Source organism: Pelophylax lessonae (genome assembly GCF_965119305.1).
Source record: "Pelophylax lessonae genome assembly, chromosome: 4".
NCBI classification, from domain to species: Eukaryota; Metazoa; Chordata; class Amphibia; order Anura; family Ranidae; genus Pelophylax; species Pelophylax lessonae.
In genome coordinates this window covers 17999762-18015707 of record NC_138771.1, presented here as the reverse complement: position 1 = coordinate 18015707, position 15946 = coordinate 17999762, and the positions used below count along the sequence as shown (strand labels likewise).

General features: G+C 46.6%; 1 protein-coding gene across 1 annotated transcript in view; it reads left to right on the top strand.

Moving 5' to 3' along the window:
• DIS3L (DIS3 like exosome 3'-5' exoribonuclease) overlaps positions 1-15946 on the top strand; it is a 121733-nt gene that overhangs the window by 49694 nt on the left and 56093 nt on the right. Inside the window, exons 5-8 of the mRNA XM_082253003.1 lie at positions 4747-4923; positions 5001-5079; positions 8273-8449; positions 8564-8733. Of these exons, the coding sequence (XP_082109129.1) occupies positions 4747-4923; positions 5001-5079; positions 8273-8449; positions 8564-8733 (603 nt within the window). The remainder of the gene's footprint in view (positions 1-4746; positions 4924-5000; positions 5080-8272; positions 8450-8563; positions 8734-15946) is intronic.

Below are 15946 nucleotides of genomic sequence, written 5' to 3'. Positions count from 1 at the left end.
TCTCCTGTAAATATGTAGAAGACCGGTAAAGCTGACACTTATTATCTTATATATGTTCAATAATGTGAGGGAAAAATCTGATACAGCAGGGGTGTCAAAGGGCCGGTTGTATCTGTAAGACTATATAAATGTATCCAGGGCTTTTTTTTCTCAGAGAATAGGTGGAGGAACTCAACCACACACCCCCCGTCACACCACATCAAACGGTGGGTGTGGCCAAATTGCAGTAACAGGAGTATCCTAAAGGGGCAGTAATAGGGGTGCGCTGCGTGCTGCGTTCAGGGGTGCGCTGATCGGATGCCGATCGACAGACCTATTTCGACAGAAGTCGGCCGAACAATCGGCTTTTGTCAGACCAGCTGCTGTACAAACGGGCTTAATGTCAGCCGATTTCTATTGAACTGGCCGATGCCGCCTGACAATTCAGTCCGTGTGTACTAGGCTTTAAGCCTCGTATACACACGTCGAAATTCGGCCGGGAATTTTCATCCGACGACCGATCTGACGATTTTCGGCTTGTTAGTATGATGCTTCCGACAACCGACTCCGACTTTTCGGCCGAAAAAAATCCTGGTGTGCAGGCTATAAAATTTTTGTCCTCCGTCAAAACACGTCCGGTTTTCGTGCAGTCAGTACAGATTTCGACAGGGAAAAATCTTATGAGCAAGACTGGGCATGCTCAGAGAAGAACACAAAGAAAGCAACCCAACACATGACATCACTTCTGAAGTAGAATTTTGTCGTGCGGGAAAATTTGTGTGCAGTCTAGGCACATTCCAACCAACAGACACCACTCTGGACAAAAGACGAAGACCGGTCGGCAGAAATTCGTTGCGTGTGTACTAGGCTTTAGTCTTGGTTTAACCTGTGTAACAACTACACATTGTTAACCACTTTACCGCTGCTCACTAGAGCTCTACTGCGGCAAAGTGGCTCTTGTAGGTCTGACGATGTATACCTAGGTCGGCAGACACTCTCCGTTCTCGGCGGCGCACGCGCGCCGCCGGAGGCTCGCTCCCGCTATATTCAGTCACAGCGGGAGTCGGGCCAGGGGAGGAGTGGCGGCGATCGTCGCTGCTCTTTCCCGATCGTCGTGGAATCGAGTCTGGAGATCCGCCTGCTTGTGTAAACAAAGCGGGCGGATCTCCTAAGTGACAGGCAGGGTCAGATTGCAGGGTTCAGCATAGCTGAACATGCGATCTGTCCCTGTGTCCCTCAGTCACCTCCCCCCCACACACGTCAGTAAGCACCAGGCATACATTAACCCCTCCCTCTCCAATAAAATTAACCCCTTCCCTGCCAGTGTCATTTTTACAGTAACAGTGAATATTTATAGCACTGATTACTGTAGTAATGTCACTGGTACCCCCAAAAGTGTCAAAAATGTCAGTCAAGGGTCCGATCTGTCCGCCGCAATGTCGCAGTCACGCAAAAAAAATCGCAGATCGCCGCCATTACTCGTTAAAAAAAAAAAAAAAAAACACCAAAAACGACAAATCTTTCCCTTAGTTAGTAAACGCAATAACTTTTGCGCAAACCAATCAAAATACGCTTATTGCGATTTTTTTCTTTTTTTTTTTTTTTTTTTTTTTTTTTACCAAAAATGTGTAGCAGAAAACAAATTGGCCTAAAATGATAAAAAAAATGTGACTTTTACATTTTTTTGGGGGGTAATTTCATATAAAAAAATTTGAAAAATATTGTTATTTTTTTCAAAATTGTCGCTCTTTTTTTGTTTATAGCGCAAAAAGTAAAAATCGCACAGGAGATCAAATACCACCAAAAGAAAGCTCTGTTTGTGGGGAAAAAGGGACGTAAATTTCGTTTGGGTACGGTGTTGCACGACCGCGCAACTGTCAGTTAAAATCACGCAGTGCCGAATCACAAAATAGGCCCTAGGTCAGGAAGGGGGTAAAATCTTCCGGTACTGAAGTGGTTAACAAAATAACCTGGAGATGGTTTCGTTTCTATACAGAGCTGCACCAGATTTTTCACTCTCCATTTTTAGTAAATCAACCCCAACGTGTCTTATTTTTTAAATGAATGGCAGGTGTTCTATGATTGGACAAGGTGACGAGAATGGGCAATAATGTCAATCTCCACCTTGTCCAATCAGAGAACACCTTGTAGTCATTTCCCCCCTCCCCCCTAATTTTGTTTGGGTACGGCGTTGCATGACCGCGCAATTGTCAGTTAAAGTCGCACAGTGCCGAATCGCAAAAAGTGGCCTGGACGTAAGACAGCAAAATCCTCCGGTGGTAAAGTCGTTAATGCCGTGTTTTACGAACATTGCACCTATCTTACTGCTACTGCATGAGGAAATAGTTATCTGTTTCCCATTTTCAGTACTTACCTTTTTTTTTCAAATATAAATAGAAAAAAAAAGCGGGACATTTAGGGGGATCATAAAACGAATACTAATAATTTGTACATCGGATAAATGTCTGAGGGAAGGATTGTCTCATGCAGTATGTGATGTTACGAGTCAGATTCTCTTTTTGAACTGCAGAAAGACTGTTTGTTGGGGGCAGGGTGGATCTGATTTAAATCAAGTCGATTTAAAATCATAATTTTTAAAGGGCAACAGCTGTCATCTCTGTCCCGCAGCGGCTTCCCCTCTGAACCGCTGTTGACTCACCGACAGCCCCATTCACTTTAATGGGACGGCTGGTGATGCGGCAGTGACACAACAAGGTGAGGGACGTGGCGGAAACAGGTGAGTGGATGCCCGCTAACAGACGCTGCCATTATGGATCTGAAATGACAGGTGCTCTTTAACCACTTCAATACAGGGCACTTTTCCCCCTTCCCGCCCAGGCCAATTTTCAGCTTTTAGCGCTGTTGCATTTTGAATGACAATTGCGCGGTCATGCAACACTGTACCTAAACCAAATTTGTCATGTTTTTCCCACAAATAGAGCTTTCTTTTGGTGGTATTTGATCACCGCAAGGTTTTTTCTTTTTTTTGCTACACAAATAAAAAAAGACCGAAAAGTTTGAAAAAAAACAAAAAAATTTTTGTTTGTTGTAAAATTTTGTAAATAAATACGTTTTTTCCTGCACTGATGAGGAGGCACTGATGGGGGGGCACTAATATGCAGCACTGATGGGTACTGATAGGCGGCACTGATAGCATTGGTATGCACTGATGGGCACTGATAGGGGGCACTGGTGGGCATTAATGGGCACTGGTGGGCGGCACTGATAAATGGCAATGATGGGCACTGGCGGGCAGCACTGATGGGGAGGGCACTGGCGGGCTCCCTGAGCCCTGATTGCCATCCCTGGTGGCCATAGTGGGCATCCCTGGGGTCATGTGTGAATGCATCAATGCAGTGAATGTTATCTCAGCTTGCAGAGCTTGGATTCATTGAATGAGTTTACCAAAAATGTAAATATTGCAGAATATACAGCCTCATGCTGAATAAACTAATATAATAATGTATCTTAAATCGAAAACTATCTTTTAGGTAGGTTTTTTTTTCTTTAAAAGCATTTTATTAAAATAAACTTGATAAAAATCTAAAAAATAGATTTTATTTTTTTTTTTTTTTTATAAATTTTTTATCCACCCTGGTTGGGGGCTAACCAGACAGATTTAGAAGTGTTTCTTATGTACCTTAACTAGAACTGTGTGCAAAGCTGAAGGCTAGGTCTGATCTGTATTGTATAGTTACATGGGTCCAGCTTGGCACAATGTACTTATGGCTATCTGATACCAGAGGGACTGCTGTGGAAGGAGAGAATCACTGTAGTTGTCGGCACTACTCCAGTGACCGCTGCGATTTTCTAGGTTCTGTGCATAAGGGGGGAGGGGGAAATGACTACAAGGTGTTCTCTGATTTGACAAGGTGGAGATTGACATTATTGCCCATTCTCTTCACCTTGTCCAATCATAGAACACCTGCCATTCATTTAAAAAATAAGACACTTTGGGGTTGATTTACTAAAAATGGAGAGTGAAAAATCTGGTGCAGCTCTGCATAGAAACGAATCCGCCTCCAGGTTATTTTGTCAAAGCTTTATTGAAAAAGCTTAACTTTATTATTATTTCAGGTACTTGTATAGTGCTGTCAATTTACGCAGCGCTTTACATATACATTGTACATTCACATCAGTGCCTGCCCTCAAGGAGCTTACAATCTAAGGTCCCTAACTCACATACATACATACACAGTAGGGCCAATTTTTTATTTTTTTTTTATACAGGATCCAATGAACCTACCAGCATGTCTTTGGAGTGTGGGAGGAAACCGGAGTATCCGGAGGAAACCCACGCAGGCACAGGGAGAACATGCAAACTCCAAGCAGGTAGTGTCGTGGTTGGGATTCGAACCAGCGACCCTCTTGCTGCTAGGTGAAAGTGCTAACCACTACACCACTGTGCCGCCCAAGTTAGAAGCTGATTGGCTACCATGCACAGCTGCACCAGATTTTGCATTCTCCTGTTTTAGGAAATCGACCCCTGTGTGACTAGCAGTGGTGCTGAGTGAGTGACCCCCTGTGGTTGTGGTTGCTATGCTGAAGGGCAGGCACTCTGCACCTGACGCAGAGGATTGTGGCTATCGCAGAAGTAGCAACTATTATTCCTTTCCACAGCGTTCCCTCCGCTGTGCGATTATCCATACTTACGTTGGACCTAGCTAGACCAATATAACTATACAATACAAATCCTATCTAGACTTCTTTATAAATACAATTTATAACCTAATTCACAAATGATCCCCCCCCCCTCCTCCCATATAGGAATACTTGGAGACATTTTGGCCACATCTGAAAGGAGCCCTGGAGTTGCACAGCTCAATCCAAGAGGCTCTTCAGGAGCGTGAAACGGAAAGCCGGGAGAGTAATGGCAAGGAGTACCAGGAGCATCTCCCACTGGAAATTCTGGAAGCTGGAATTAAGTCCGGTAGATATAAGCAGGTGAGTCGGTCACAAATAAAATGCCTTACAGAGAGAAGCTGCATGATTCCACACTGACCAGTCCTTACTCTGTGCAGGGAGTACTCAGCGTCAACAAGCATCGCTCTCAGCTCGAGGCCTTTGTGCGACTTCAGGGTCTGGGAGGAAAAGACTCCGGTATGAAAAGGCTTCTTAATTCTGTAATCTTTTCTGACTCTTAGGGGTTGATTTACTAAAATTGGAGAATGTAAAATCTGGTGCAGCTCTGTATAGAAACCAATCAGCTTCCAGGTTTTATTGGTAAAGCTTAATTAAACAAGCTAAAGTTAGAAGCTGATTGGGTACCATGCACAGCTGCACCAGATTTTGCACTCTCCAGTTTTACTAAATAAACCCCTTGGGGTGGCTCTGAATGGACCTGATCAGAACCCTTGACAGGCAAATTCTGTGTGATTGGGAGGATCTCCAGTTTTGGGCTTTCCTAAAGGGTGAGAAGGAGTGAATATGACACTTGGAATAACTTCCATGCCAAATTTCAGCCCTCCTCAAGATGTATGAGCATTATGTGTCAGTAAAAATCCCCCCGCCCTCCAAAAAAATTGAGCGCTGATCTGCACGCTCAGCTCGAATTCTCTCATTCTGCTGCATATGCTCCCAACACAATCCCCCCCCCCCCCCTCCCGGAAAAAAAAAATATTCCCCCTTTCTAGCAAATCCTCTACCCCTAAAATGTATCCCTCCGAGCACAAATCCCCTCCCCCCTGCTTCAAATCCCCATCCCTCCCAGCACAAATTCCTTTTCCCCAAGCGCCCCTCCCCCCCCATCATCCCAGCTAGCACAAATCCCCGTCCCAATGATATTCCCCCTCTTAACACAAATCCCCCCCACCCCCACCCTCCTAGCACAAATTGCCACTCCTAGCACACTACCCCAAATTTCCCCTCCTAGAACAATTCTTACTAACTGTTCCGCCCCCTTCCCTAATTCCGCCTTCCTAATACATATCCCCTCTGCCATCCTCCTTGTGGTGCCCCCGCATCTCAAATGATAACACAATGCTCAGGGCAGCAGCCCCTCCTGCCCACCCCTTATCCGACCCTACGTTGGATTTGTCTACGGTATCTTATCCCATACTAAATGGCTTAGTCCACATTTTCATTCAGAGACGAAGCAGTAACTCTGGGCAGGCAGCTACCGATGTGCTGTTGGCCTCCGGAAGGTTTTGCCCCTTCATGACCAGGACATTTTTTGCTATTCAGCACTGCGCTACTTTAACTGGCAATTGCTCGGTCATGCAACACTGTACCCAAATTTTTTATCGTGTGTGTGTGTGTGTGTATGTATGTATGTGTGTATATATATGTGTGTGTGTGTGTGTGTATGTATGTATGTGTGTGTGTATATATATATATATATATATATATATATATGTGTGTGTGTGTGTATGTATATATTATTTTGGTAGTATTTGATCCCCACTGGGTTTTTCATTTTTTGCTATATAAACAAAAAAAGACTGAAAATGTTAAAAAAATAATATTTTCTACTTTGTTATAAAAAAAAAAAAGTCCAATGAAATCAAATTTCTTTATACATGTAGGCCAAAATGTGTTCTATGTGTTTTTGGCAAAAGAAAAAAAAAATCCCACATCTAACACTGTTTTTGGGGACGCTATACTATTGGGCACACTAGTATAGTTCTTATACTGATCTGTACAGGCACTGTACTAGTAATGGCGGTGATCAGCGACCTATAATGTGACTATGATAGTGTGGTGGGCAGTCTGGCGCTAACTGAAACTGGCTGGGAGGGGCAATGACTGACGTCGCTAGTGACACTTAATACAGAGATCACAACTGTCACTGTACTAATGATACTGGTTGGGTGACAAGGCAATCAAAAGGTTATCAGTGGAGTGTAATCAAGGGGTTAAGTGTGCCAAACAAATGTATGCATGCTGCTTGTACTTACACAGAATCGGTTTGGCTTCTCTCACTGAACAAAAGAAGCTCAGGGTGGAAAAAACGGCGAGATCCTGTGTGTTCGGTTTACAAACACACAGAGGTCTGTGCTGTGATTGGCCACAGCCGATCAGCAGGTATACAGCCAAAATCATTGGCTGTAACCTGATGACAGACTTGTGCTGTGGCCAGTCACAGCACAGATCAGAAGGGGGGGGGGGTGCCCGAAAACTAGGAAGTAAGCCTGGTACTTGTACATTGCTTAGCCCAGAGCTGCCGCCCACCCACATTAAATGAACAGTGGGCAAGCGGGAAGTGGGTAATCCAAAATGCCCTGAGAGTTCTTTGCCATGTTTATAAAATGTTTTTTCTTTTTCTTAAACAAAGATTATTATATAAAGTAAAAAAAAAAAATTTGATTTTATATTGTTTTAAAATAGGTCTTGTATAGTACTTATTGTTGAGCTTTTCATGAATAAAGAATTTTAGGTATGCGCCGATATCCTTCTTCTTTTTTTTTTTTTTTTATTCATTCGACGAGTGCCATTACTTCCAGTCAAGTATTTGCCGATTTTCGGGTACCTATACTTTGTGGTGCAATTTGCGTCCATACAGCGGCACTCTCTATCTATCTATCTCTACACGCTATCTTTCTTGGGCACTCTCTCTCCCTCCCCAGCCTACAGCGGCGCTCTCTCTTCCTCCCAAGCCTCCAGCGGCCCTTGCCCTCTCTCTCTCCCTCCCCAGCTTTCGGCGGCACTCTTCTCTCCCTCCCCAGCTTCCGGCGGCACTCTCCCCCTTTCTGTCTCTCTCTCTCCCCAGCCTCCAGCGGCGCTCTCTCTCCCCAGCCTCCAGCGGCACGCTCTCTCACGCTCACGAGCTCTCTCTCGCTCGTGCGCTCTCTCTCTCGCTCGCTCTCGCCTCAAGCCGCTCTTTCGCTTCCAGCCGCTCGCTCTCTCTCTCTCTCTCTCCCCCCAGCCTCCAGCATCTCTTGCGCTCTCTCCCTCTCTCTCTCCCTCCCCAGCCTCCAGTGGCTCTTTCTTGGGCACTCTCTCTTCCTCCCAAGCCTCCAGCGGCCCTTGCCCGCTCTCTCTTTCCCTCCCCAGCCTCCAGCGGCTTGCTCTCTCTCCCTCCCTAGCCTTCAGCGGCTTGCGCGCTCTCTCTCTCTCTCCCTCCCCAGCCTCCAGTGGCGCTCTCTCTTTCCCTCCCTACCTTGCTGGAGGGGTAGGCTGTCAGGAGACGCTTTCCCTTTGCCCTCAATGCAGAAGGATCTGACTTTTTTTTTTTTTTTTTTTTTGCCAAGGAATGTTTTTCTTCTGCATACCTTCTTTTGTTTCAAGTTGCATGCTAGATAGTGCTGGTGTTTTGAAGACCATTTTGAATATTTATTCTTGCATGCCAATACAGACTTGCAGAGCGATGTTCTGATCCATGGCACCAAGTCACGGAACAGAGCGATCCATGGAGACGTAGTGGCCGTAGAGATTCTGCCCAAGTCTGAGTGGAAGGGGAGAACGGGAGCTCTGTGTGAGAACGAGGCGGAGGAGAGAACTGGAGATACACATAGTGAAATTATGATGACCGGTGAGCTTAACAGGAGGGACTTTGTTGTACGGTGTGCACCGTATAGTTGAAGATCAAAGTGTGTTCTATGAAGGTGAGCCTTCAGACCTGAATTAATGTTTTGTCTGCCCCCAGGTCGTGTGGTGGGAGTGTTACAAAGGAATTGGAGAGATTATGTGGCTACTTTCCCATCCAAAGAAGATACCATAACCCAAGGAAAGAATGCACGGAAAGTGCTTGTGACACCATGGGACTTCAGAATTCCCAAAATTAGAATCAGCACTCAGCAAGTGGAGGCATTACAGGTACATTCACGGACACATTTTTATTCTTGTATAAGAAAATAAATTGTGAGGAGAGTTGTATTGTAAGGTCCTGTTCGCGCTGGCATTAAAAGCAGGAGTTTGAGGTGCATTTTTAAAAATCCTTAAACCAGATTTTTTTCATCTTTCCACCTAATAAATCCTCTGCCCTTGTTGTTTTACCTTTGGATATTAAAAAAAATGTATTTCGTTCGTTGACACACAGCTCCTGATATTCATAACCATTTGGTTATACTGCCCCCTACAGGAGTAGGACAGTAGGCAGAAAAGAATTCAGGCTTCACCCATGGGCAGTCCCAGGGGGTATACTTCCTCTCTCTGCTATAGCCACTCAGTTTTTTTTCTACCTAGTCAGGAGTAAGGACCTATCTCCTTGCTGGGATTTTTGGTCCTGGAAAAATTATTTAGATAGAAAATCCTTTTCCTCGTGGTTTTTTTTTCCTGTGAGATCAACTGCCGGACTGGGCGATGGGCTAGATAATCTAGATCCAGTGGTCACCCCAGGCTGGCCAGTGAGCGTGCGCAGACCTCCGCTCCATGCTAGGCTGTCCGTGACATATCCCCACTGTACGAGGGCTGGCCTGCGAGTAAATGCCTTGTGAGGTCGCATACGACTGGGTTTTGGCCCGCGTTGCAGCGTTCCTCCTGGCCAACAGCCCCCCCCCTTTCGATGGCGAGGGGTTCTGTCTGGAGCGGTGCCCACCTGGTTCCTGGAGGGTTTTGGGGTGGACGTGGGCCCCTCCTTGGAATAGTTGGACCCTCAGGTTCCCCTCCTTCCTGCAGGCACCCCCCCCTTTGCCAAGTCCCCCCCCCCCCTTCTACGCTGGGGCTGTTTGGGTGCTCTGGCCACTTTCCTGGGATGTCGGAAGGGCGCAACTGGCGATTGGGGGTCGGGGGGTGCGCCGCCGGCGACCGACTGTGCGAAAGGGGGGAGGTTTGTACCTGGTGGGGGCTCCTGCCAGGCCCTCAGTCCTGCCTGGATCTGTCCTTGAGGCCTGTTCTCCCTCCTGTTGCCCTGTAGGCCTCGTGGTGCCACACGGGGCCATCATTTTGTAGTAGCCTGTGTGTTTCTATACATGGCGGCCATGTTTGTGTAGTCCAGCGGCCATTTTGTTGTGGTTTGCTATTGGAAGTAGTGGTGGCCATAACAGTGGAGCCCTGTGGGCGGTGATTTCGGCAGTGGGAGCCCCTCCTCATCCCCTGGTGCTGGATCATTTTTCTTCCTGATGGCTGCATGTGCAGTGCAGATTCTCCTGGTGGCTACAGGTGCCTGTTTCTCTTGGTGGTGAGTTGGGGCCCCAATAAACTGTACCATAAAATTATCTTGTAATGGGTTTATACATTTTTGCCCTTTAACTGTTCCAGCAGTGCCATTACTCCATTACATTACAAGTGGGTCCACAAAGTCTTTCAGTCCGGCTACAAGATCGAGTTTCGCTCTTGTTCCCCGGCAAGGTTTTTTCCTTCCAACTTGCGCCTATCCCCAGACCACTTACAGAGCCTGTTGGGTTGTACAAGACCTGTTCCTTCAAGGGGTGATTGTCCTGGCTCTGACCTCGGAACGTTTTCAGGATTTTTACTCAAACCTGCTCACAGTTCCAAGGAAGGAAGGCAAAGTGCGTCCAATTCTGGACCTCAAGGCGCTAAACTGCTTTTTGCAGGTACAAAAGTTAAGAATGGAGTCCATTCGAATGGTGGTGGCATCCCTGAGTTAGGGGGATTTCCTCACCATCATCAATATCAAGAATGCCTATCTTCCAATATGTGCCAGTCACCAACGTTTTCTCCGCTTTGCTGTGGGAGAGGAGCATTATCAGTTTGTGGCATTACCATTTGGTCTCGCCTCTGCTCCTCGGGTCTTCACAAGTGTTAGCCCCGGTGCTAGCTTTGCTATGCCAACGGGGGATCGCAGTACTGAACTACTTGGACAATCTCCTTCAAGCAGAGTCTCCCTCTGCTCTGGTGGAGGACCTGGAGATCACCATTTGAACTCTGCGGGAGTTCGGCTGGAATCTGAATTTTTAGAAGTCTGCTCTGGTTCCACCTACAAAGCTGGACTATCTGGGCCTGACTCTGGACTCGGCCTTAGCCAGACTGCTCCTTCCTCTGGACAAACTCCAGAAATTGCAGGATGCAATTCGCCTCCTGCTGTCCAACAAATGGTCATCCCTCTGGACTTGCATTGGGGTGCTGGGCCTGATGATGTCTACCTTTTTTTGAGGCGGTTCCATTCGAGGTCCCTGCAAAGGGAAATTCCCACCAAATGGGACAAGACTCCCCAGTCTCTGGATAATCAGATCCGGCTAAGTCGGGGCACGAAGGAGTCCCTGATATGATGGATTTGTTCTCTGGCACTTCGGCTGTGCAAATCCTTCCTCCTCTTGTATTGGACAGTGGTCACCAAGGATGCCAGCCTGTCCAGCTAGCCAGGCATCCTCAGCAAGCATTCTGTTTAGAAGATCTGGACCCTGGAAGAGTCCAGACTCCTGATCAATGTCTTGGAACTCCGAGCGATCAGACTGTAACTAGATCATTGGACGGATCGTCTTCAGCGTTGTCCAGTGTCATGGCTTAATTCTGGCTTAACATGGCTTATTCAATCACCAAGGGGGCACAGGAAGTGTCCTGGCAGCTGTGGAGGTAGCCGGCATTCTAAGGTGGGCAGAATGGTTCATTCCAGCCCTCTCCACCGTACACATTCCTGGTGTGGAAAATTGGCAGGCAGATTACCTCAGTCGGCAGGTGTACCACGGGGACTGGTCCCTTCATCCGGAGATGTTTCCTCAGCTGTGTCTGGCTCGGTCAAGGGATCCTCTGGCCTCTGCCCCGACTTTTATGCAGGATCAAGGCAGAAGGGATTCCAGTCATCTTAGTGGCTCTGAACTGGCATCGTCATGCTTGGTACGCCGATCTGGTGCGGCTGGTCGCCGACGTTCCTTGGAATCTTCCTCTCAGGGAGGATCTGCTGTCCCAAAGACCTATCTTTCATCGTGCTTTACAGTCGCTGGCTTTGATGGCTTGGCTGTTGAACGCCAGGTGCTGAAGGATAGAGGTTTATCTGAGTCAGTGATTCCTACACTGAAAGCTAGGAAATCTACCAGATCTACCATTGTATGTGGAAGGCGCAGATTGCGTGGTGTGAGTCTCTTGGGGTTATTTCTCGCTCCTTCTCTGTGGCTCAGATCTGAACCTTCCTTCAGCGGGGAAATTGAACAGAAATTGGCCTTGGGTACCATCAAGGGCCATGTGCCGGCTTTGATGGTCTTCTTCCAACGACCTTTGGCCACACAATCCCTGGTGCGTACCTTTTTTTCAGGGTGTCCGACATTTTGGTTTCTCCAGTGTGTGGGCTCCGTTGCTGCCTTGGGATCTTAATTTGGTGCTTTCAGCTCTACAGAAGCCTCCCTTTGAAAATATTCGGGAGATTCCCCTGCTTGCAATGTCCCAGAAGGTGGCCTTTTTAATGGCTATCACCTCTGCATGCAGGGTGTTGGAACTGGCAGCGTTATCCTGTCTTTTACCTTACCTGGTGATTCACAGGGAGAAGGTGGTTCTTCGCCCCTGTCCATCGTTCCTTCCAAAGGTTGTCGCTGATTTTCATTTGAATGAAAACATTGTGTTACCTTCTCTGTGTCCCAGGCCTTAACATCCAAAAGAAATTGCCTCGCATGCCTTGGATGTGGTCTGGGCAATTAGAGTGTACCTGGCAGCTACGGAGTCTTTCAGGAATTCACTCTCTTTGTGCTCATGGATGGACCTAGATCTCTAGATTTCCAGATGGATCAGACAGACAGTGGTTCAGATTGAAAAAAGAAGGGACCAGAAGAAAGAACTGCCCTTAAAGCGCCATATTATCTAGAGTAGCCAAGGTGTAAATTAGCATTTTTCCAAAAAAACACCAACAGTTTACTGATAAAGTAACTTAAATTTATTAATCAAAAATGGGGAACAAAGTGGTATTAAAAACAAGAAAAACCTTCTACCTTACCACCAATTGACTACGTAGTCGCTAAAAACACACATACACACCACACGCAAGCTGCCATCAAATACCCACGGTATATTCCATCAAAGTAATGGTAATCCTAAATCTAAATCATAACATGGATATGTGGTGTCACCAAACGAGCATTACTCAGCACTGTCAGAAAGAAGGATGAACAGCCAAGGGCGACCAGCACAACCGCTCCATCCTCCCACACTGAACACCCAGACTGAGCTGGACACAGAGTCACCAGTGACACCAGTACACCCACAAAATCAGCCGATCAAGTGGCACGAAAAATTACTAAACCAAATTAGCTCAAAAATGGGTAATACGGCCACACTGATCAGAATTGGGATAGATCATAGAGTGTTGCCCGAGATGAGGAGTCCAGTCTGAATCGAAATTGGTGATGCCAATGGGCCGTACCACATAGAAGGATATGAACAGTCTAAATAAGTCACTTGCAGCTAATTAGGATAGGGCTGTACCCATGGACATATCAGGGAAGCAAGGTATTGCATGCGAGCCAGATGATCAGAGGGGTAGCAAAGCGTAGGAGGTTCTAGGTTGAAATTACCCGATCAGAGCAATTTCAGGACTATTAATTAGATAGCGGCAATTAGCATCCCTGAATACTGGTGAGATGACAGGTGCTCAGACTGAATTCAAGGAGTCCATGATTTACCAGACTGTGAGCACACTCTAAAGTGCAGAGTTCAGGGAAATCCGCAGCCCACCCGTAGAGGCAGGACATGTAGTCACTGGGGGACAAATCTGGCACAGTAGTCACAGCAGTTCCAGCAGAACAATTATGGCATTGCATTACCGATTTATGAGCAGCAGGACATAAACCTCCAGGCAGCCATCAAACTGTTCCCAGCAAAGACACACCATCCAGTATTCACAGTAATGGCAACAGATCAAGGCCAGTCCATCACATGGAGAGATGGTTACCCGTTTGCTGTGATCCAGGAAGCAGTCCAGATAGACTCAGAGCTGGAACTCAAGCAACGCACTCACTTGCAATATAGGCAAGTCCGAGCGATGCACGCCTCCGCATACCCCAAACATGCAATCATGGCACCGGTCTCAGATGCTGCTCCCAATGTCCGCCTGACAAACATCCAGGTGTCGGCTCCGGTACACTCAGCTCTCGGACAGAAGCTCAGGTGACGCAGCAGCAGACAGGTGGCGTGACGTCAACGCGTCTCGCTGACCAATCAGCTTTATCAGGACGTGAGGATGGACCTCAAAGGGTTGTCCGCTTCCTCTGCGACCATTTCCAGATGGATCAGACAGACGGTGGTTCAGGCCTATTCCATCAAGGGTCAGGTTCCTCCTTTCCCTGTAAAGGCGCACTCTCCTAGGGTGCTTTGTTCCTCCTGGGCTTTCTATCATCCGGCGTCAGTGACGCAGGTTTGCAAGGCGGCCACCTGGTTGTCGGTGCACACTTTTACAAAGTTTTCTAAAGTGGATGTGTTCACTTTAGAAAAGTGGCAGGCTGCTGTTTTCTAAAGTGCTGTTTAAGAGGACCTGATTCTCTTTGAGGGTGTATTGTTTTTTTTTTAGGTGGGCTCCAGTTGTTTGGTTGAGCTCCTGTTGCCTGGTTGGCTGATGTTTAGCCTTTGGAATTTTTTGTTGTTCCCACCTCTCATGTTTAACACTGCTTTGGGACATCCCAATGGTTATGAATATCAGGAGCTGTGTTCATCAATGAACGAAAGAGAAAATGGGATTTTTGAATTACCGTAAAATCCATTTCTCTGATGTTCATTGACGGACACAGCTCCCAGCCCTCTGTGGAGTTATAATTCTCCTGACACTGCTTGTAACAAAACTGAGTGACTATAGCCCATGGGTGTAGCCAGAATTCTCTTCTGCCTAGTGTCCTACTCCTGTAGGGGGCAGTATAACCCAATGGTTATGAATATCAGGAGCTGTGAACCTCAATGAACTTCAGAGAAATTCGTTTTACAGTAAGTCAAAAATCCCATTTTTTTTCTGCCAGTAAATACCTTATACAGCCCACGTCCTCTTTCTTGTCTGGTAATTAGCCTAAGGCCAGCTAATAACATCATGCACAGCTCACTCTCTCTCTCGTGAGAGTTTGCCTGCAAGGGAGGAGGGGTGAGTCAAAGGACAGCAAAGGAGAGCTGCAGAGCTGGAGGATGGCAGAGATCACAGGAGACTACAGAGATCCATGAGTTTTCATCAAGAGAGGAGAAATGTGCAGGCAAACAGTGGTGTGAGTATGTGTGTCTGACTGTATATGTGTGTGTGCCTCTGTGTAAATCCAGGAAGTGAACAGGCAGCAGCTTCAGCTGCCCACAGTTAAAATGGCTGCGGCCAGACTTCATTAAGGGAGATTTCTGCAACATATTTGGCAAGTACAGTATCGCAGTATATATATATATATATAATAAAATAAACGTAAAACCTTGGATTGCGAGCATATTTAGTTCCAGGAAACATGTAGTTCAAAGCTCTTGTATCAAAGCGAATTTCCCCATAAGAAATAATGGAAACTCAGATGATTCGTTCCATAACCATTTATTCCTAAGTCCTTCAGTTTATAGTCCAAATAAAATGATTAGAGCAATGGGATAGGTTGTGTAACCATTAAATGTCCATCCACAAATGGCGCCTCCATAAGGGGATTGGAGGCAAAATCCAGCTGGAACTACAGAGTATAAAAGAGAAGAGAGGTGCCTCTTAGGTGTAGCAATATGGTTTAATGAAGGTTCAACATTTAGCAACTCACATGGTTGATGATTAAAAGAGGCACATCGAAGTATGCAGGCATCCGGGGTAAAACTGTCCACATCCTCCTCGCCGCCGGCTCTCACTGCCGTCAGTCTGCAATCGTGACCGGGAAGACTACCCTGCAGTAGAGTAATCTGAGATCGAGGTTTGAAGCGCCTGTGGAACGCAGTGTGGAAGGGATGACGTTGATGGTGGTGAGGATGATCTTATGTGGACAGCTTTACCCCGGTTTCCTGCATACTTGGATGTGCCTCTTTTAATCATCAACCATGTGAGTTTCTAAATGTTGTACCTTCATTAAATGTAACCATACTGCTACATTTAGAGGCGCCTCTCTCCTCATTTATACTCAGTTGTGACATGACGCTACTTGTATATCAAGACATTGCTTGATACAAGTTGTCTTGCAAAATGCTCTCAACCCAAGTTACTCTCAATCCAAAG